At 41.1% G+C, this 23165-nt stretch overlaps 2 protein-coding genes across 3 annotated transcripts in view; one reads left to right on the top strand and one right to left on the bottom strand.

Annotated features, from left to right (window-relative positions):
* The window catches only part of CDH23 (cadherin related 23), a 612421-nt gene that overhangs the window by 76610 nt on the left and 512646 nt on the right, over nucleotides 1–23165 (bottom strand). The gene's annotated exons all lie outside the window — the stretch shown is intronic.
* VSIR (V-set immunoregulatory receptor) overlaps nucleotides 1–23165 on the top strand; it is a 32524-nt gene that overhangs the window by 3822 nt on the left and 5537 nt on the right. Inside the window, exons 2-5 of one of the 2 annotated variants that reach the window (XM_048505081.1) lie at nucleotides 5409–5864; nucleotides 6954–7010; nucleotides 14101–14208; nucleotides 21764–21791. In XM_048505081.1, coding sequence (XP_048361038.1) covers nucleotides 5409–5864; nucleotides 6954–7010; nucleotides 14101–14208; nucleotides 21764–21791 — 649 coding nt within the window. The remainder of the gene's footprint in view (nucleotides 1–5408; nucleotides 5865–6953; nucleotides 7011–14100; nucleotides 14209–21763; nucleotides 21792–23165) is intronic. The other variant, XM_048505082.1, reaches the window with a different exon arrangement.

Raw genomic sequence — 23165 nt, forward strand, 5'->3', positions numbered from 1 at the left:
GAAAGAGTACATTTTATCAGGGCCTAAAAATGCCAAGTGACCTGGCCTGGGTTGTGAGTTTATCCTCCTCCTCCTCTTCCTCTCTGGACAGTTTGTAACAATTGTAAAACAATCAAAATACAATAAATAAGAGTTTGAAAATGTTCAAAGTACATAAATATTAGACCAATAAAAGCCATAGAGTGCAATTAATGCAACCACATTTCCTGAAAGTTGGACTAGTACCCACCTCCCAGCTGCCACCTCCTTGCTGGCAATTAAGTGACTGAGAGGATAATGCCACAAAAAGGAGGAAAATACCAGCAGCAATGCAACATGCGTATGTCACTTCCCATTCATCCATAAGTGACTTTAGTGTGTCCCAGTGTGCTCTGGTACTTGAACTCTATGGTATTTACTATAGAGTTTTGCTCAAGTACTAGAGCGTTCCTGGCACTGCACTGACATCACTTCTGGCACGCAATGGATGTCACATCATGACATTGTTGACCTCAGCTTCCCCTGCCACTGGTAAGTCTACTCTTCTTCCTGCTGGTTCCTGGGGGGATTTGGCAACCCAATTTGAAATGGCCTAGCCATGCCAAACTAGTTGACTCCAAATGTTCATGGAATTTAATTTTAGAGGTATAGCAGCATAAAGGTTTAAAAATGACTTCGGAGTTAGAGGGTAGGTAGGGTAGGCAGTGCACAAAATATGAATGATCAGTTGGCCAGGTAATAGGAGGGTCCAGTGCTAGAATTGGCTTTAAAATCAAAATGCTGAAGGGATACAAGTACAAGAATGGAGTACTCTACAAGCCATACTTAACAATCACTCTGGGCTTAATTGGTTGATTTTGTCCTATGTGTTATCTTGCCTATTAAAACCCCTTTTGGAAAAGCTGAGCAGCCAATGATCTCTCTTGAATCAAAGGTTAGTAATTAACTAGAAAATTTACTTTTGCTTACATCTCTCTTAATACAATTTCTGGTGTGCTTAACTATGGAAGCCAGGAATGCTGGGTGGAAAATGTTCCAGTGTTTTATTTTTGGATGAAAATGCTCTTTTAAATATTATAGTAGCCAATACAATATTAGACAACACTGGTAGTTTTAAAGTTGTAATTATTTTTTTCAAGTGATTATCCCTAGGAGTTATGTGAAAAAGTACTTTTTAAATTAATTTCTAGACTGAAAATGGGGATAAAACTGTACATATGAAAAAAAATCAATATGGAAAATTAAGTTATGTAGGGATCATGTAATCATCAGACTATTATGGCTCTAACAACTACTGCCAGTAGAGATGTAACATTTGTGGACATTTTGAAACCATGGAAATAAAAAATTTCCCTTGGAAAAAAAACAGTAATTGGGGGAAAGGAAATGCAGGACTTACATTCTAATCAAGTATATGCCAATGCAACAAAACACATAATTTATGACAAAGTTAACATATACAACTGTATTATTTGAAAAATTCATAAATACTTTAGTTTTTTTAACAAAAAAGTGAGATACCAAGCACTAAAGAGAGAAACAGCTGCAAATTGTGACACTCTTTGATATTTTAGCAAATATATATTAATTTTTGCCATCTGAAAAATAGGTGAAATTCAATTCAAGTTGAAAATAGAAAAAACGTATTTTGTTATCAAGGAAAAAAAGTATGCTATTTTACACAGTTCTAACAGGACTAGCAGAATATTGAACAGTATATTGTCATCATACACACTGTAGTATATTAACTAAACAAAATTAGTTACATTTAAAGAATAACTATATGTTTGAAAATATGTTGAATATGTTTATAGTACATAAAGGAGTTACCATTATATCTAACTGTGGCCCAATAATGTAGATCAACAAATCTGCACAATGGGACCATGTATAAACAGGGATTGTTCAGAAAACTTGGGGGACCGCCCCCACTCAGCTTTGCAGAAAAATCTCAGAATAAAAAAATGAATTAGTTTATTAAAAATACTCCAAACTATAATATATAGGGAGAAAATATCTCTGCTGCCATTTTGACGGTTGCCTAGCAACTCTATACAACTTTTATAAGGCGACAATATCCACCACCAGGAGAAGGGGAACAAGAGGGAACAGCAAGGAAGACAGTAACAGGAGGTGGCAGCAGTGGCCACAGTGGGAGAATGAGGAAAAAACAGGTGCAGAGGTAGCAAGCAAGCAAGAAAACATGGGAGAGACAGTGAGGAAAGAGGCAACAAGCAAGGAGTGAAAGGTGAGAAATGTGAAGGAGAATGAAAGCAATATACTCAACTTCACCCCATCCTCAAGATGCCTGTTTTTGAACTGTATTGACTTCTCAGATCCTTATGAAGTTAGAGCTGTTGGAACGAACCATGTTTTGTTTGTAAAAACAGGGAACTAAGATTAGGCTGTTTGCAATTAAAACTGGTGAAAGAAGTAGTCTAGTTTCCTTGGAAACGGTGATCCACCCCAATCAATCATTCCATACTGTGCACTTCTGAAACTTTTTATGATTAGCAACTGGGGCTTGCAGGACAATAATCTACCCATCCATGTAATTAATGCTTTGGAATGAAATATGGGTATGCAACCATTAAGCATTAGTGAGAATCTGATTGATTGTATATATAATTATATATTTTAGGCTGTGATTTTGTAATTTTTTTTATATGCCAAGAAAGGCTTTGCATGCAACTCTAATCTACCCTTCCATAGCTCTCAGTTGCTTTAAGCCTGACTATGGACAGGAAGGAAACAGGGTTTAGATGCAATAAAATGAAATAAATCAGGAACCTCCTTACTTATCTGAAAGCCTAATCAAGTGGACAGTCAGGACCATCTACTCATCTCTTGAACCACTGTTGTCTGGTATACCGGCTGTACAGGTAACTCAATCAGCACAGCCAGATCTGTCACCCTGTTCCATTACATTATCTGTAAATGCATCCCTTGTTATATCCTTTTCAACAAAAAGAACCAAGGAGATATGTGGATAAATTCACCACATCTTCCTGGAACTTCTTTATATTGACTACTCCGCCAGTCCTTGTGACTGCCATCCCCCCCCCCGCCCGCTTTTCTGATTCTCTGTTCACATCAGAGAATAGTATTTAAGTGCCTCTTTTGTAAAAAACAGTGTGCCTTGTTCTGTCAAACTGCAAACTTTGTAAAAAGATCGTTTATATTGTCCTGGATGGCAATTAGCAAGACTTCCCTTTTCGTAAAGCTGCATCAGCCATTTTGTTTCCCAATGTTTAACAGTGCAGGCATACTGGTTTGTTTTTTTAAAACAAAAGTGGCACTTAACACAAACAGAGAATCAGCACTATATGCAGCAGCAGAAACACGCTGTTGCCCTTCTGCCTATGGATGCAGGACCGCACTTCATTCTTTATGTTGAATGGAGTATAACATCTGCCACAAAGATTTCAAACCTTCCAGTAACATCTTCGATCCTGATACTTCCCTTAATGAGACTGCAGATGCTATTATTTCTGCAGTCACAGAGCAGCCCCAAATTTTCAAGTCAGATCCTAAGACTTGCCCCAATAGTAAGAGAAGGCTTAGTTGTGTGTGGTCCAGTCCCATCCTGAGGACTATTGCCTGGATTGCTTTGAAACTCTGAAACTACACTTGACTTTGAATATCAAGCAATGTATGCACTTTTCTACCTTATATTAATCTGTACTTTCTTCCTCCCCCATAACTTCTCTGCCTCTGCTCCACATTCTTTCCCTTTCCAAATCCTGTCCAGAGACAAACTTGATCCCAAACCTGTTTCTCCCCCCACCAATCTCCACTTCTATCCCCCCACTTTTTTCTGGGGTCATCATGCACTGATACATAAACACAAGGGAATGTTCCCAACTACATCAACCCTTCTCTGCTCCACTGTCAGATTTACAATCTGCAGGCTGGGCCTTGCCCATACATTTCCCACTGTTGCTTTTTACCAGGGACAGCTCCTGTTTTCTTGTATGTGGTTCTGCTGAATCAGCAAACTTATTTTTGTCCTTTGGAAATATTACAATTTTGTGACCTGTTTGAATTACTATCCTGTGAGATTGCTGTATTTTGAATAAAGATTTTTGGTAGTATTTTGAATCAAGATTTTTGTAGGTAAAAAAAGGTATTATTTTGTAGGCATTGTATGAAGATGACTACCAAGATAAAATGTGATTTATTGATACTGAGAACAGAATGCAGAACTCTTTTCACATAGTGCCCTTCTGTCTCAAAATGCTATCTCAGCTAAGCTAGTTCTTAAACAAAGGGTGCAAGACTTGGCAAGAAACAAGATCTTGCAAAAGTTCCAGGTTTTATTCTTTCACTATCTCAAAAATATGTTTTGTCCCCATCCCCTTATTTATAGAATTTAGATAGCCAGCCGCTTAGAAGGCCTTTCACTTTAGAAAGGCAGCGCTGCCATCAGCAGTATTGGAAGGCAGATGTATGAGAATAGCACTATCAGACAGAATTTGCTTGGAAATAGACACCACTGGACACATTCTTTTACACTGCCCTCAACAAAAAGATGTGAGGACAAAGCTGTTAGTTCTCTTCCTTAATAAATTTCAATATTATCCTGAACGAAAATGTTTGGAAAAGCTGCTGGAGGATGAAAATCCTAGTATATCTAGACCTGTGGCTAAATTTAGCACCTACATTGTCAAAAGTCGCAGGCAAATCACTTGACAATCTTTTTATATGGTGTATGGAGAAATATGGTTTTTTAAAGGTAAAAGCTTATCTGGTATATATTTAGTACTATTACTATAATCTAAATTGCCCTTTTTATATGTATTGGCAAATTTAGTTTTAGTTGGAATTTTAAAGGATGGATTTGTATTTGCTGGTCTTTGACTGTTAATAATAAAGTCATGTCATCTCAGTGCAGGACTTTCTCACTGGGACTTAAGGCAGATTACACAGAGTAAATCAATTCAATCAACAAGATGGAACAATTCAATAAGCAATGAAGTAGGAATTAGAGTTGTAGAGCCGACCACAGATCTAAAAAATGGAATTGAAGCAAGGCATAAGTTTAACTTGACACATCAAATGACACAAATTCACACAATAGGATCCTACTTACAGTAAAGTATACACAATTGTATAGACTGCAGTCTCTAATAATTTATCCAAGTAATTATGTGAATCATTTTGTACACACTTTTTGCCTGTGCAGAAACACTTGAATTCAGTTTTGCATAGTTTGCAAAAAGCCAACGTTCCTGACTTTCTCATGCAGGCTGTTCCATAAGGTAGGGATCCCAACAGAGAAGACATGTACAGTTAGTATAGGTAACGGCAGCCTATGTGACTCTGTGATTCTCATGTTAAACAGGAAAATATATTTTTGTCTGTTTGCCATTATCATGTTGTTCCATTTACAAAATATTTCTCTGATGTTCTGTTTTCTCCCCATGTAGTACAATCCACCTTCCAAGTCACCACTCCTAACTCACTTTACATCTGTCCTGAAGGTCAGAATATTACCTTGACTTGCAAGATCAGTGGGCCTTTTGTTGACCGGCATGATTTCTTTATCAAATATTGGTACTTCAGCAGCCAGAATGATCACAGCTGCTCTGAGAAAAAACATATCCGCAATGTCACAGAGAGGGAGCTGCATTATGAAGCAGGAAAACATCATGGACAATCCAATAATAACACTGCTGATAAATCCATCCATGGGCAACCAGCACACCACCATGGACTGGAATTTTCCTCGGATCACCATGGGACATTCAGTATCACTATAGCAAACCTTTCATTGCAGGACAGTGGGGGCTACTGCTGTTATGTCATAGAGGCTAAGAAGGAGCACAACAAGGCCATTGTCCAGCTACATCGTCATGGCTTCATGGAACTTCATATACAAAAAGGTAATCACACAAAGCAAGTGCACCCGAAGTCATGTATCCTTTGTCCTGTCGTCTTATTTCTTCTGCATCATCTGGGCAAATAACTGGGGTGATCATGTTCTATCGACTACCAAAGGAGAAAGTGTATTCAGAGCAAGGTCATTCATAAACCAGGAAGTAATGCCATCACTCTCAGCTGGCTTGGCTTAGTGACAGGAAGAAAATGTCATTAAAAATGCACCAGAGCAACAACAAATCAGGGTGACAGCGGCAGAGCCCTATTTTACATGTTTAGATCTTGTGTTAAAAAAGCGGAGTAATAGTTGGATTAGGTGTGATTTATCAGCAAAAAACATGCAGATTTCACAGAAAATGCTCAAATTCATTTCACTTTGTGGCTTGACAGTATTATGTACATATATTGTGTCTACGAATCTCTACAACCAGATCATTCTAATAAGCCCCCTTCCATTTAGTAATTTAAAACTTTCTTAACATTTGAGAAAGTCCATGCAAGAAATAGCAGAATTTTCAGTTCAGAAATCAAAAACACCAGTAACAGTACACAGCCGCTTCAAATCCGTTACACTGCAAGCACCAAGACAGAAGGAATCAAACTCACGCCTTTGAAGAAGCTAACCATGTTAAAACATAATAAGAAAAATGTAAGGTTAAAAACTTTAGGGGGGGTGCTGTGGGGGGGAATCACACCCACCCTCTCCCTCAGCATCCCCCCCACACTTACTTTAGGAAACCAAGGAGGCTGCAGAACAGGCCTTCCTGTGTGGGAACTACATTTCCCATTTCCCACCAGGTAGAAATGTTGCACCCCCCATGTGACCGAAATTTGTGCGCCCGGTGCGTGGCGCACTCCCCGTCCCCTGGGAGCTTCGCCACTGATCTATTAAGACATATAGTGCGGCATTGCTATACTTGCTATGCAGACTGCAAGCCTGCCACTAAAAAAGCCCTCTGTCTGGCATCCCAACATTTCTGGTAGTTTGAGCTTGGTCTATTTGTCTTGACTATAGTAAAATAAGTTATGGTGTTTTTGTAATTAAGATGAGAACTGAAATTCCATGAAATTAACTTTTTTTTAAACTTCCACAGCAAATGGCACACTTCCCAACTGTACGTTTCATTCTACTGTCAGAAGGGAAAATGAAAGTAAGATTGCCTTTTCAACTTATTATTACTGTATTGTGTTCTGAATTGGCAAATATGTCCAAGTATTTTTCAAGAAGGGAAACTACATATTCCAAGAGACTGGCAAGTTGCACAATCAGTTTAAGCAGATTAGATGTCTAAGGTTTTAATCACATGATGTCTCCGCATATAGGTTTCTACTTTCAGTGTTAACCATGTTGTCTTCTGTGCATCCCTTCTGTGACCTTTCTCTTTGTTTTCTCCCTTCTGCCATGTGGCTCCTTTTGCTTGAAACTGCCACACCTTCTCAGAAGCTTTTCATTTAACAAGAACTTTCCTGGACCTTATTTGCCACTTTATTAATGCTTCTCTACCTTTTAACCCATTGCTTATCTATCAGGCCCTTTCTGCATGGGCGCTGAGCGGGGGTGCATTGGCATAAACCGTGCCGATGCACCCCCCTGGGACCATTCACACGGACGGTCCTGGTAGGGACGCGGGCGACGGCGCAACCTTCGCACAGGCTGCACTGCTCCCCAAACCTTTGTCTCCTGGCTTCCAGGGCATTGGAGAGGCCAGGGGACACACACCCCTGGCCTGAGCGATGGCACTGGAGTCAGGAGACAAAGGTAAGGTGTTTGGGGAAGGCGGGGGGTGGAAGATGCCACTGTTGAACACTGTTCAACAGTGGAGTCTTTGTGCCGCTTGGGCATTGCGAGCATGGCGTTTCTTCACACAATGTTGCAGCAGCGCCTGCTGTGTGAACGCCACCCCAGGGACAGCATTTTTAGCATCCCTGGGGCGCTATTATCCGCCAGTGCAGAAACAGCCTCAGTCTCTGCTCACATCCATAACTAACATAGACCACATTTTAGTAATCGTAATATAGATAGTAAACCCTCTGTGGACCATTCTGTGCTATGCACAAGGTTTGCCAGTACTCATATCTTAAAATTTTAGTAGTAATTAATTGTTCTTTCCCTTCAAAAACAACACAGGGAATTTGGAAAAAGGCTAATATTTATCAATGCAAAGAACTGGTGTACATTTCCTGGACCTTATTTTGGACCTTATTTTCCTTGATCCATTTTGGCACCAGCTATAAAAGCAATTTGTACTTCCTCCTGAAGAACAAAAATGTTACTCAGTTGTACATTCCCTTCTGCTAGAAAGATCTAGTTGCAAGTCTAGCATGCATTTCAGTGTGTTGTACCTTCATTTCTGCTAGAAAAATCTAGTTGCAAGTCTAGCATGCATTTCAGTGTGTTGCATTCCTGTGCATAAGTGTGATGGATAAAAGTTCACAGGAATGATTTAGTTCAAATATACCGTAGGTCTGGGGTTACTGGCATGATGGTATTTAAAGCTCTTTTGCATCAAGTATACGGTAAGAACAAATATGAAATGGCAACTTTGTAATGCTGTTACTGTAATAATATATAAAAGTTGGAGGAATATATAATATGTATAAAAGTTGGAGGAATATATATCCCATTCCCCTGATTTTCTATGAACTTTCAGAGGCTTGAGCAAACTTTCTCTTCAACCTCTCTTTCTCTTTACTGACACCCTGCTGCTCCCAATAATGTATCCAGTTTTCCTCTTCTAATACATACTTCCTGCATATCCAAGGAATTCTTCAAGTAGGTAAATGTGCTTGTCTTGTCTGCTAGAGGCAAACAACAACTTTGTGAGATAGGTTAGATTGAGAGCACATGCATCCCAGGTTAGGGACAGAGGCAGGGTATACAGGTGTATCTACGCTAATAGTAGAAGCCTTCGACCTAAAATGGGTGAGCTGGAGTACAGGGTTTTGAAGGAGGACATTGATATAGTGGCCATCACAGAGACATGGTGGAATGAGGAGAACCAGTGGGATGCTGTTATCCCAGGTTACAGGCTCTACAGGAAGGATAGGACAGGGTGTATTGGGGGTGGTGTTGCCCTCTATGTCAAAGAGAGCATAGTATCACATAAAACAGACAATGCAAGGGGAGCTGGTTCCCCCACAGAAGCACTGTGGATAATATATTATCGTCCCTCTGACCAAAGTGCACAGGAGGATTCTGAGATGGAAAAAGAAATTAGAGAGGCCAACAAAAGCAAAAACGTAGTGGTAATGGGTGATTTCCTCCTATGGATTAAAAACTGGTTGAGAAACAGGAATCAATGGGTGGGTGTAAATGGGAAGTTCTCACAATGGAGAGATGTCGGGAGTGGTGTCCCCCAAGGATCTGTTTTGGCACCAGTGCTCTTTAACCTATTCATAAATGACCTAGAAGTAGGGGTGGGTAGCGTGTTGGCCAAGTTTGCAATGATACCAAATTATGTAGGGTGGTGAGAACCACAAAGGATTGCAAAGAGCTCCAAGTGGACCTTGATAAATTAGGTGAGTGGGCTAAGAAATGGCAAATGCAGTTCAATGTAGCAAAATGTAAAGTGAATCCAAACTTCACATACATGCTACAGGGGTCAGTGCTATCAGTCACAGACCAGGAAAAGGATTTGGGCGTCTTAGTTGATAGTTCCATGGGAATGTCAACTCAATGCACGACAGCTGTGAAAAAGGCAAACTCTATGCTGGGGATAATTAGGAAAGGAATTCATAATAAAACAGCAAAGATTGTCATGCCCTTATATAAAGCAGTGGGGTGACTGCACTTGGAGTACTGTGTTCAGTTGCAGTCGTCATGTCAAAAAGGATATTGGAGAGATAGAAAAAGTGCAGAGAAGGACAATGAGGATGATTGAGGGACTGGAGTACCCTGTGAGGAGAAGCTGCAGCATTTGGGATTCTTTAGTTTGGAGAGGAGATGTCTGAAGGGGGATATGATTGAAGTCTATAAAATTATGCATGGGGTCAGAGGTGGAGCGAGGGGGAACTGCGCCTGGGGCGAGTGTTCTCCCTGTGCCCCGGAATGCCCCTGCCCTGGAACACCCCTGCCCTGCCCCCGCAAGATGCCCACCCAGGGTGTTGTGTCCTACCTTATCCCCTGGGAACTACGCCACTGCATGAGGTAGAAAATGTCAACAGAGAGAAATTTTTCTCTTTCTCACAATACTAAAACCAGGGGGCATACATTGAAAATGCTGGGGGGGGGGGGGAGAATTAGGACTAATAAAAGGAAACATTTCTTCACACAACGAGTGATTGGTGTTTGGAATATGCTGTCAGAGGAGGTGGTGATGGCCACTAACCTGGATAGCCTTAAAAGGGGCTTGGTCAGATTTATGGAGGAGAAGTCAATCTATGGCTACAAATCTTGATCCTCCTTGATCTGAGATTGCAAATGCCTTAGCAGACCAGGTGCTTGGGAGCAGCAGCAGCAGCAGAAGGCCATTGCTTTCACATAGTGCATGTGAGTTCCCAAAGGCATCTGGTGGGCGACTGCAAGTAGCAGAGTGCTGGACTAGATGGAATCTGGTCTGATCCAGCAGACTCTTTCTTATGTTCTTATGAGAGTGATTGCCCAAAGTTACTCAAACAGCAGAGTGGAGAACTGAACCTGGATCTTCAACATCCTAACCACATACTGTAACCATTATACTACTGTGGGTCTGCAGCTGCTTCCAATTTTCTCCCTTAATTGATGCGTAATGGTTTTGAACACTCCATCTATTATAGAGCTTAGTTTGTTCTCATTAGGTTGGGTTTTGACGGTTTCTCTTTTGGTGAACTTACAAAAGCACACTTAGGAGGACCTGAGAGTAGAGAGAAACAGCTGGCTTGTCTGTGGATAACCCAGTTTTGCTGCTTTCATTATTCACATGGTGTCAGCCAGTTTACTATGACATGTGGTGATAGTTTAGACATTTCAACTCACTCTCTGTAGCCAAAGATCAGGGTATGACACATATCTGTCCAGGGTTACTCCTATCACCTGCTACCCTCAATTATACCCTGAAAAATATTAATATAATTCATTAGAACAGTGGTTCCCAACCTGGGGTACAGTATGGACCAGAGCATTTGAGGTACACAAAAAAAATTACGTAATGGGTTTACTAATGTGGGGGTACAATTTTAGGGATATGAATTACCAAGGGATACACAAGTGAAAAAAGGGTGGGAACCACTGAATTTATTAAGAGTTAAATAACAAATTTCAATTGAAGAAAGCATGCTAATCAAGGAAAATAATATAAGAAAAGCATGCAATATAAACCCTATTTAGGTAGATAGCCTTCCTATTTTGTTATATTTGTATACAGCACATACATATTCCTCGGCTGCTTTCTTTACCAAAACTTTTTGGGTTGTGTTTTTTCTTACACTGTCTTTTCTTCAGCCTTTCATTTCCCCAACCAACCTTAACTGCCACAGAACTCCTGTCAATCAATTCAAGTCAATCAATTCAAGTGATTTCTTGTCAATCAATCACCCATGTAGCTTGCCATCCCTTTAACTTCCCAATCTCCTTTTTTTTACACTCAACCCTTCACTTAGTTTTTTTGCCCTTTCTTTTGACTTTATAGTCTCTGGTGCATTATATGGAGTCATTATAGGGCTAAGCAAACACTGACTTGGGAAAGTTCAAAGAAGAAACAAGAAATAAGTAAGGCAATTCACAAAAGAAACAGACCATTGTTAATACACTGAGTCAATACCTGATTCTCTTCAAGCCACTGTGAATTTCACTGTACCTTGGTTTTTGAAGTCAGTTAAGGGAAGGTACTTGTCCTAGGGAGCTTCTGACTCACAACAACTGAAAGTCCCCTGGGAATAAAAACCTGATCTGCATGATTGTGAAGCAGTGGTTATGCAGTGCAGAAGCTATTGTAACAACAGCCAAAGTATGGCTACTTTAGAAAAAGGAATTTTGTGGTATGCTAACTAGCTAGTAATCCTCTGTAACAAATTTTGAACTACCTAATTCAGTTGGAAGCAAGAAAGGTTTGAATTAGTTACACAGGAAGCTGTTCAATGATGTATGGAGTACTCATATAGTGTTTATGTTGCATATACAACATTGTTTGGAGAACTCGGTGCCTTCATACGGGTGTTATCCAATAGCCTAGGGTTGCCAGCAGCATGGAGAAATAATACTTGATCCCTTTAATAGAAGGTTACTTCAATGTTATTTACCAGTGACTACTAGAATGTAATTTACCTGGCAATGTCATTTACTGTGACGTGAAAGCTCCATCTGCCCATTTTCACACATTAAGCTTCTGTTAAAGGGGCAGGACATTTTTCTCTAGGCCTGATGGCAACCTTATAATGGCCTAACCACAAACCTCTAAAATATTATGCCAGTTTATGTGGAGGCTAATGAATCTATATAAAACTGGCAAAACTTTTTTTGCTGCTGTGTTGTTACAGAATTATTGAAAATAGGCTGCATAAGAGTAATGTAACTCCTATTGACGACTTTCAAACAATTCAGCAAACTGTCTAAAATTAGCTGTAAAGTTACCAGTGCTTTTGTATATCTCTAGGCTACATTCACATTAGAAAATGACATCTTCTTTCTTGGACCCAAACAGATGTGATGGAATCCTCGTGGCTGCTGTGCAGATGCTGCTGTCATTTTAAAGTAATTTAAAAATGCTGCAGGGTGTTTTATCCCCCCTTTCCCACCCCATGCTTTATAAAGTCAGAAACAACTCCAACCCAAATAGCTGTTTCAGCATTGAAAGAGGGAGAAAATGTGTCGCACTGCAGGCCCAATCAGGATCAGGCCCTAGTGGCATTTTAAATGACTTTGAAATGGTAGCAGTGGCCTCGTGGTTGCCACAAGGATGCTGCGATGTCTACCTTGGCTCTTGGTCATTTCCTTTTCATGGTAAATACTCTCAGCAAAGAACAGCCTCACCAGGTGTCTCTAATCTGCACATCTTCTGTGTCTTCAACAACTGTTAGGGTTGCCAGTTATCTCCTGGAAACCACTATGGAGTGTGGGGGATGACTTACTTGCTGTAAATGGTGGCCAGCATACAGGAATGTCATGGTATTTGGGCAAAAACTCTGTGGCAGAAGCTATTTTTACCATAGAGATTTGCCCAAATACTAGTGTCCCCTGTGGTCATTGGTGGTGGGAAGACATCTCTTCCAGAAGTTATGTCAACACTGGCCTCCTTTTATAGCTAGTAAGTCCCTCTGCAGCCCAGCTTGCTTTACAATCTCAATTTTTAGTTAGGTCTTTACGTACAAAGGATAAAATTTAGTTCTGTAAACTTTTCTAATTTAAATCTAACATTTGGAATCTGGATTTCATTGGCATTTAAGTCTGCAATGGGATAGCACAGTGTTGAATGAATAATATTTGCAGGTTTAAGTTTACCAGACCAAGCTATAATATAGTAAAATTAAGGAGTAAGTAGTCTAGCTAATGAAACACAAAGCTTTAAGTGTTACTATATTTCATTAGCTTGGCATGGACTTAAGCCAAGGAGCAATGAAACCAGGAAGTGTCTTTTCATTCAGGAGGTTTTGGATCTAGTCCAGTCTTCACAGTTGAAGCATTTTTGCTGTTTTCTCTGTACTGATGCAGCTGAACAAAGTCCTCTTGTAGTAGCATTCAAAAAATAAATATTTCTTATAGTCTTCAAAATAATTCAGGTGAGGTTCTGCAGACTTTTGAAACTGAACAATGAAATTCAATCATCACACCAACCTGAACATTCACACACATATTCTCTCCCTCCCCCTCCCTCCCCACCCAAATACAAAATAGTATCTAATATCCATTTCTTTCTCTTCCTTATTGGCAAGATACATAATTCACATTCATTGATATGTATATATTCATTTGTATTCCAAGGGCAGGTGAGACATTAATAATTCAGTTTTAAACCCTTCCATCTTCCGCAGGTATACCCTTGGTTCCCGTGTTTTGTTTTTAAAGAATCATTAGTGGTCTATATCCTGGACATATAAAATTGCACTTGCCACATTTGCCTGTCTGGAATTCAGTACCTTTAATAGCTGCATTACAGGCAGAAATTAATCAGGGGAAGCCGTCATGATTTGTATCTCCACATCTTTAACTCACAGGCAGCAGATATTGGCTGCTGACTCAGAATAGGTTCCACTTTTAGGTTTCAGCAATGGAAAGAATTTCTTGCTTGTGTGCTCATTTTGCCTTTCATTTTTTATTCTTTTTTGCAGACATCACAGCAGCTGCACTGGCAACAGGGGCCTGCATTGTGGGCATTTTGTGCCTGCCCTTGCTTCTGATCCTTATTTACAAGCAGAGACAAGCAGTCACTAACAGGCGTACGTATCATAATCTTCCCCCTTTCATTTCATCCCTTCTTGATTTCCTCCCCACCCCCTCGCTATCCTATAAAGGTTTAATTGTTCAGTACAAATCAATGTACTTGTCTGCTTCTTCTCCTTTAACTGTGAAATTTGAAGAGCAGGTTTCAATATATAGTGCTGGAACATCTATAACACCCAAACACAGGGGGCAAAAAGAGGGTTTCAAGGGCTGGGCTGGGGTCTGAAAGGGTCCATAGCAGTGGAAAATGACATGCCAGGTTATTCACCTATCCCTCCAGTATGCTGAAGCCCCAGTAGAATGCCTTTAGCCTTAGAATGGGAAGGCAGAATGAGAAGGTGGCTGAAGGAATGAGGGAGGATGATGATTTACATGCTGCCCTTTCTCTTACGAGCTCAGGGTGGCTTCCATAATGTAAATTACAAACAGTTCGTATTAAAAACTTAAAAATAACATTAACATGAAACTCTAAAAAAAATGATGGCTAAAATCTCATTATGGTAATAGGGTAAAGGGAAGAGATAGAGAGGAAGGCCAAAAGTTGGTAGCGGTTGTTGATTATACCATTTCTGCCTCAACCATAAGCCTGTGGAACAGCTCTGTCTTGCAGAATTGCATCAAATCCTGAAGGGCTCTGGTCTCCTTGAAAATAACATTATACCAGGCACAGCATTTCAGCCAGGACTGAAAATGGTTGAGGTTGACCAGACCTCTTTCAGGCCAATTGTTAAATTGTTATTCACTGACTGGAGCACTTCAGGGGGTGTAATGGGAGAGATGGTCCTGTTGGTACAGAATCCCCAACTGTTTAAAACTGTAAAGGTAAGCACCAACACCTTAAACCTAATTTGGTACTCCACTTGGAGCCAGTGCAGCTGGTGGAGTATCTGTTAAATAAGTACATGCACTGCTGCATTTTACACCAGCTGAAGTTTTGGGAGTAGGCCTAGCAGTCGAACAAGTTGTAGTAGTCCAGTTAAGAAGTGACTGTTGCATGGATCACTGAAGGCAGGTTGATTTGGGACTGGTAGGACACCAATAGGCTTGCCTGGTGAAGATGATAAAAGGCCAGCTGAGCAACCTGTGTGATTGAGCCTCCAGTGTTAAGAAGGCATCAAGGATCATCCCAAGTCTCTTGACAGATGGTGTAGCTGACAATTGCACACCATCAAGAGTTGGTAATTGGCCCTTCCCATCTGCTCCTTGCCTGTTCAGCCACAGGGCCCCTTCTGCACATGCAGAATCATGCACTTTCAATGCACTTACAATGCACTTTGCAGCTGGATTTTACTGTGCGGAATAGTAAAATCCACTTGCAAACAATTGTGAAAGTGGATTGAAAGCGTCATGTTCTGCATGTGCGGAAGGGGCCCAGGACCCCTGTCTCTTAGATTTAACTTCAGCCAGCACTTTTTCAACCATTTTCCCACGGCCTCTAGGTAACTGGTCAAAACATGAAGGGCAAAACCTAGTAGGCCATCCATCAACAATTAGAGCTGAGAGTCATCAGCATATTGATGGCATCCCAGACGAAACCCCTCAATCAACTTGGCAAGAGGACATATTGGAGAAAAAACTGCTCCTTGTGGGACCCCATGCACCAATGGATGGCATGTGGAGATTCCCTCTCTGACAGCTTCCCTCTGTCCTTGACCCTGGAGAAATGAGTGCAGCCACTGCAAGATTTTCCCAGGAATCCCAGCCTCACCCAGGCAGTTGTTCAAGTTGTCATGATTAGGCTTGAGCAAAAAAAAAAAAATTGGTAAAATTCAGTTTGGTTTTCTTGGCTTTAAAATTATCGGTAAAGCCAAAAAAATCCCAAAAACATGTATCAGTAAACTCAACTTTATTTGGGTTTTCCTGAAAAATCCAAAAATATTCAGATCCATTTTAGCCTAAAATGATTTTTGGGGGGATATTATCCTAAAAAGATTTTTTTTCTGAATATAATTTATATGAATGGATCAAACATCTGCAATGGGATCCCCTGGGAGGGCACTTGCTGACCCATGAATTAGGAAGATTATGGAGGCTACCAATGGACTAGGAGGATTTTTCTACAACTCCAGGGAAAATCCAAGAATGGGAAAAAAATTAAACCTTCAAAGCTGTTGAATTTACAGCCAAATGAGATCTCACGATGCCGTGAAATCTCAGTTGCCATATTGTGGATTGCCTAGCAACTTACATTGTTGAAAAGACAGTGGCAGCAGCAAAAGCAGGCTGAAAAGGTAGCACTGGAAGAAGAAAGTAAGGAAGGAGGAACTGGTATCAGCAGCATAAGCAGGGGGCAAGGGGAGAAAAGAGTAGGCAGTGGCAGTGGAAGAGAGTGTATGACTGAGGGAGGAGGAAACAGAGTGGGGATGGGATTTCCTTTCACTTGTTCTAATATAATTGTTAAAGATCAACAATCCATATTTGTGGTTTAAAAGGCTATCAGCTGTTTTTGTATCCAGACAAGGCAACCGTTTCTTTTCTGTTTGTATGAATTTATCAGAAAAAAAGTAATTGATTTGAAAAAAAATACAGAAAAAGGGTGGGGTTGTTTCACAGAGCTGTAAAAATACATCAACATGTTGTTTCTGTGCCTGGGTGTGGCAAGCACTTAGTCACTGTTAAGATGGTTTTCACATCGTATCTGCAGAGTTCTGCATTAACATCTGTTGGGAGGATGCTGCCTGTTTTCTTCCTAGTTTTAGTTTCCTAGAGCAACCGTAATTCTATGCCAGTAACAATTTCTGTTTGAGTAATGTTTTAGTACTTTCCAGACTTTATTTTAGACATTCCAATAAAGTGTTGCCGGCATTGGGCTCCATTAATGCTGTTTTCCCTGTGATCACTAATATTGCAAAGGTGTGCTGAATTATGGAGTGGTCCCACTTTTGCAAAATAGGCTAAAAGCACAGTGTTAATCAAAACATTTTTTTAAAAAAAATACATACTACATAACAGATTAATAGCCAAAGGAAAGCAGAAAAACTAACATACTAGCCTCAAATGCCATCTTTAATAGTTTTGACTTTACAGAGTGTCTTTAGGACAGGCAGTCCCTCCAAAGCTTGAGGTAGCTGGGGACGGCATCACTGGTGCTCTGCCCACCACCTCCAGAGGTCTTTTCAAGTGGCATGGAGAGGTAATGAAGAACAAAAAACCTCCCTGGCTGCCTGCAAACCCTCCATGGGGATAAAATAACCTGTGACACCTTTTCTGTGGCGTAAGTCTGGAGTGCCAACCACAGTCCTCACAGTGCAAAAGCCTAGGTAGAAGCTTATTATAGTTGGCTCCACCCACAGGGAGCCATTGGAAAGCTGCCTCCCCCCCCTTGCTGACGGGACTGGCATCAGTGAGGGAGCACTGGTGCGGTGCCTCATCTGGCCATTCCAGAGGGCTGCGGCATCTACCTGCTTGCGATTCTGCCCCTCCACTGGGGTAAGTGCCCCGGGGAGGACAAATCTGCCGGCAACAGCTCGCAACACCTCCAGAAGGTGATTCACACCCCCTCTTGTTTGGATGGAGTTGTTTGAGAGAAAGTGCCTTCCTCACTAATTTTAATGCTATTCCAAAGCACTGAGGCTGCCACAAGAAAAAAACCTGTGACTGGAAGTCTACCTTGATTTCAGGGGAAGATGCAGGTTTAGTCTGATCTGCTTCTCAGATTTAAGTTGTACATTATATTCAGTGGACTGAAGAAAGAAGAGGAGGTGGATTTTCTATATGTTTTAGCTCTGATCGAAAGCTCAGTTGAGAGATTAACATTCTTGTTCAACTTTGCTTGGGATTAAGCAGCCACAAGAGCATGTCCTGCAGCCTGACATCTGTAAGAGGTTGGCCTGCTGACAAAAGGACTTGTTTTTCATCCTTGCCCCAGTCGAGATTACCAAGAACTAATTCATTGGTTTTTGTCCTTTCCACACCCAAGACTCAACTTTCACTTGTAGATGGCAGTGTGGGACCCACTAAGTTGCAAGCATGTGGCATCACAGTTATATGACAGAAAGAGGGGAGCCAGAGTTGTAACAAGGCTGTGGGCAATAGACCAACGCTAGGAAACAGAAGCTGAGCACCAAAAGGTTTACAGAAGCGAAGAATAACTCAAGGCTGGACCCATGGAGGAATCTGCTCTTTCACTGAATGACCTCCCCCTGCCATCCGACTGTGCATTTCAAAAATTTTCATGTTAATCTGAGATCTGGATTTTGCAGAGAGCATGCTTTTTGTTATTCCTTTAGTTTCTGGCCCAGAGTTGGCCCTGGTTAGTACTTGAATGGGAGGTCACCGAGGAAGTCCAGGATTGCTATGCAGAGGCAGGCAATGGCAGACCACCTCTGACAGTTCCTTGCCTTGAAGATTCCAAGGGGTTGCCATAAATCAGGCTGCAATTGTGGCTACAGTGAAGATATACACCGGGAAGTCATTTTAGGGGATTTAACCACATTTTCTAAATCTACAAATTGACTTATGTCTTTCCATAAGGAGTAATTATAGGTAATATCTACAAAGATCATTCTCTCCTCCATTATGTTTGTATAAGCAATTAAATTATTAATGATAGTGATCAAAGGGAAGTTGCTCTCACTGCAGTCTGGAGTATTTAGATCAGGGGTCTGCAACCTGCGGCTATCCAGATGTTCATGGACTACAAATCCCATCAGCCCCTGCCAGCATGGCCAATTGGCCATGCTGGCAGCGGCTGATGGAATTTGTAGCCAGCTAATTGGCCATGCCTGCAGGGGCTGATGAGATTTGTAGTCCATGAACATCTGGAGAACCTCAGGTTGCAGACCCCTGACTTAGATTCAGCAAACGTATGTAGGGATCATGTCTGTATTGGGGAAGAAAAAGAAGAGTTAAACTGAAGATGTTGATAAATGAAGAAGTGTTTAGTAGAGAGGAAGCACTGAAAATACAAAAGGAAGGTTGGGGTCAAAATAACTGGAGCAAACCAAACAGGAAGAGAAATGTGAGCAACAGAAGTGCTATGTGTTTAAGTGGCATAATAGCTTAGTTAATATATTTGTGTCTACTCTTTCTATCGTATAATCTGCAAGGCAGTTTACATCACAGTAAAGGCAAGCCACATTAAATGACTTTAATAGCATAATTACAGCATGGCATTAAAACAAAAATAAAACAAATGAGGGAAAGCAAGAACAAAAGCCTTGTGATTTTTTTTAATTTGCCACTTAAAACCAGTCTATGAACCCATTTATGAAGAAGCTGGCAACTCTCATTTGAGAGAGACTTTTGCATTCTAGGTGCAAGTACAGTGAAGGCTCTGTTTTGTATATATCCACTAACTGTACATTAGAAAGTTGGAAACAGGCAGCAGAGCCTAAAAAGATTATCGAAGTGAAGAATTTAGCTTAGTTTTAAAGCTTTAAAAGACAATAGAAGAATTTTGAGAAAGGTCCACAAACTAACTGGGATTAATACAAGATTGGAATAACATGGTCTGGGGTTGCAAATCCTTGTTAAAACACTTTGCTGCTGCAGTCTGGACCAACTGATTATGTGCTCTGATTATGTGTTTCTGCACTGCAGGGGGTTGGACTTGATGGCCCTTGGGGTCTCTTCCAACTCTATGATTCTATGAACTGTATCATTTGAATACTTTATATACAAGGTCCCTCAAAAAATAGTTGCAGTATTCCAACCTGGACTGTATCGTGTAGTGGTTAAGAGCAGGTGGATTCTAATCTGGAGAACTGGGTTTGATTCCTCACTCCTCCACCTGAGTGGCAGAGCCTTATCTGGTGAACCAGATGTGTTTCTGCACTCTTACATTCCTGCTGGGTGACCTTGGGCTAGTCACTGTTCTTTGGAAATCTCTCAGCCCCACCTACCACACGAGGTGTCTATTGTGGGGAGAGAAAGGGAAAGGAGTTTTTAAGTCTCCTTATATGAGAGAAAGGTGGGGTATAAATCCAAACTCCTCCTCCTCCTCCTCATCATGAAGGCGTGAGCAGTATTAACCAGCATTTGGAGGCAATGAAGGACAAATAAACTGAAATATAATCCCAGAAAGATACCATTGGTAGAATCCCCACTGGGAAATTAAATCTAGATACAACCAGGTTTCAAAAGAAACAGCATCTTTTCATCAAGGTTTCACCCTCCCCACTGCAGCATGTTTCTAGTGAAGGCATCAATGACTATCATGGATTCAAACAATGTTATGCTCCCCATGAACATGCAATCGGCTCAACGGGTCTATCCTGATTGGCTGTCATGCTGTGTTGGGGCGGGAACTTTTTTTAAAAAATTGCGCAAAAATACCCGTGGTTACGTAAGCACATAGGTGCATACACACAATCTCCTCGCCTATGCCACTTTCTTTTGATTGGCTCCTTGTTCCCGCGTTTCAACAATTTCTGCTCCTTGTGCCCATGTTTAAAAAGCTTCAGCACTCGTGCCCACGTTTAAACAATGCCACGTAGCCTTTGCCAACATGAAACAATTGGCCATGCCAACAGGGACTGATGGGAATTGCATCTGAAGCACCAGAGTCGGACACCCCTGTCTTAAAAGAATGACAGTCTGACTCAATAACTGGTTATGCTATGCATAACTCCTAATGTACATGCAGGGATTTAGCTGTACAAGCAGGAAATAGCAACATAATCAGATGTGTAAATAAGTGTAGGGAATCTGGTGAAAAGTAACACAAATTCTTCTCCATTAATGCTTGGCCCAAATACTGAACACTGCTTTTAATGATAAAACAAACATTACCACACTTCATAGTAATTCATTTTAAAAGAAGCCATTAACTCTATTACCAGCAGTAGAAATCCCGACATAAACTACCAGTGAAGTTATATGCCTTGTGATGTCAAAAACTGCAAAACATGCCTGCTCATTAACAACTCTAATATAATAAAAGGTCTCTGTGTACTGCACCAAGTTATGAACTATTTACCTAGGCAGGCCTAACACTTTGTGTTCAGAGTTTATTTGATTATTTTCTGTAACTTGTTTCTATCTTTTGTTGAAAGCATTTTTTAGGTAAATGTTGTTTAATCCTGTACTCATTTGAATAGTGTCAAAGAAAATCCTCCAATGGACCTTTAGTAAAGGATTCATCCATTGATTATAGATACAAGTAAACTGCTAATGTGTTGGAAACCTTTCTGTTTGGAAAATACAACTGAAATGAGACTACAGACAAGCCTGAACGACTCTGTCTAAAAAGACAAGAAACTGCAAGGCAAGCCAGTCTGCTGATAATGGGTCTCCTGGGCAGGTATTGGAAGGATCATTATTTAGCGTAAGTGGGCTGCACTAAATGACCTTTGTATTCCTTCCATGGCTACCATTTTATGAACTAAAATTTGAAAGCAAACAAAGCTTCAGTTAGCAACTTTTTTACAACCATGCAGTTTGCTTGCTCGTCTTGGACTACTGATGTACTGTCAGCCTCACCTATCTTACAGGGTTGCTGTAAGGATACAATGTTAGAATACCTTTCATATTTTCCACTCTGTGCACATCAGAGCAAGAGTGGGACAACAATGGAATAGAGGTGATATAATACTGTGCATTATTTTGCAGGTGCTCATGAGCTTGTCCGACTGGAAAGGTACCGAATTATATTATAATATATTATTTAATTATTATTTATTTAGAAAATTCCCATGCTGTTTTTTCAGGCAACCTACCCAAATAAAGCACAATAAAGACCACACCTTGCAGATATAAAACACCATAAAAGTTCTTATTTACAACATAGCATTAAAAACCCAGCGGTTGTGTAAAAACATAAAACACTAAGGCCATTTCTGCATGGCCCTGTTGCGCTTCGGCAGGAGTTCCGTCGGCGTGGATTCCGTTCGCATCTTACACAAGTGTAATGCGAGCAGGCAAAGCAGAGGCCGGCAGAAGGCAGAGCTGGACTTCCCGCCGCGAGCCGCCTCTCTTTCCCAGCTCCCACTTACTGTGTCTTCCTCATTCAGCCTGCCGGTAGGCATTGCAGCCCCGCCCCCGCTGCCCTCCGACCCCTGGAGGGTGGGAGGACCAGATGTGGGCGAACTGCGACGCACCGCGCAGCGCTGGCGCGGCAACATTAAAGGCAAGTATGGAGGAAAGCGTCTTTCCCCGGTAGCGGTTGCGCGCACTCGTGCACGCAGGAAGAGAGCGATCCCTCAACAACAACCCTTTAAAGGGTTGTTGTTTAGAAGCTTTGACAGCGCCCGCCCTGGGAGAGGAAGCGAGTCGAATCGCCCGCTATAGTTGCAGCAGCTGTTTAGCGGCGCCTGTATCAAACAGGCGACAGAGCCTTATTGCAGCCCCCAGTGTCGTCGTAAACGGGCCGTGCAGATACGTCCTAAGTGACTTAACCTGAGTTTTAGAATTTTTAGAGTAAAAACAGACAGCTAAAATGGTGTTACCCATGAGCCCATGAAACCCACTCTAGGATGGGGATTCCATAGGAAGGAATGTTGAGGAAAAGGTCCTTCTCTTAATAAATGTCACTCATCTTTCTCATATTTTTGGCAAAAGCAGAGCCTTTTCACATGACCTACTCGGGTAATGAAAGTGTGTCTTGTGATACTCTTATTCCAAGTCATTTAATGCTTTCATGATTTGAGTGACACATGCCATTTTTTCTACTATTTGGGTAGCTACTGAACTGGACTCTAAAACTTAGCTGGGAACCAATGATGCGGTCTGAAAGCTGGCATTACATGCTCCTACATGACAGGAAGCTGAAGAGTGTTTGCAACAGGTTTGCTTTCCTCTCCTACATAATCCTACAGAACTTTCAGTCACAGCCAACTCCCATAATAGCGGTCTAGGGAAGGAAAAGAAACTCTTAAAGGGCACTAGCCTTTTCTTTCTTTGAGTTTTTTTCCCACACAATAAAGGACTCATCCTGATCTGAAGATTTCTTCCTCAAAGTATTTTGAGTAGGTTGCAACATTAAGTCAATAACAGGAAAGAGAAACGTTTGGTT

Source organism: Sphaerodactylus townsendi, linkage group LG08 (genome assembly GCF_021028975.2).
Source record: "Sphaerodactylus townsendi isolate TG3544 linkage group LG08, MPM_Stown_v2.3, whole genome shotgun sequence".
Lineage (NCBI taxonomy): Eukaryota > Metazoa > Chordata > Lepidosauria > Squamata > Sphaerodactylidae > Sphaerodactylus > Sphaerodactylus townsendi.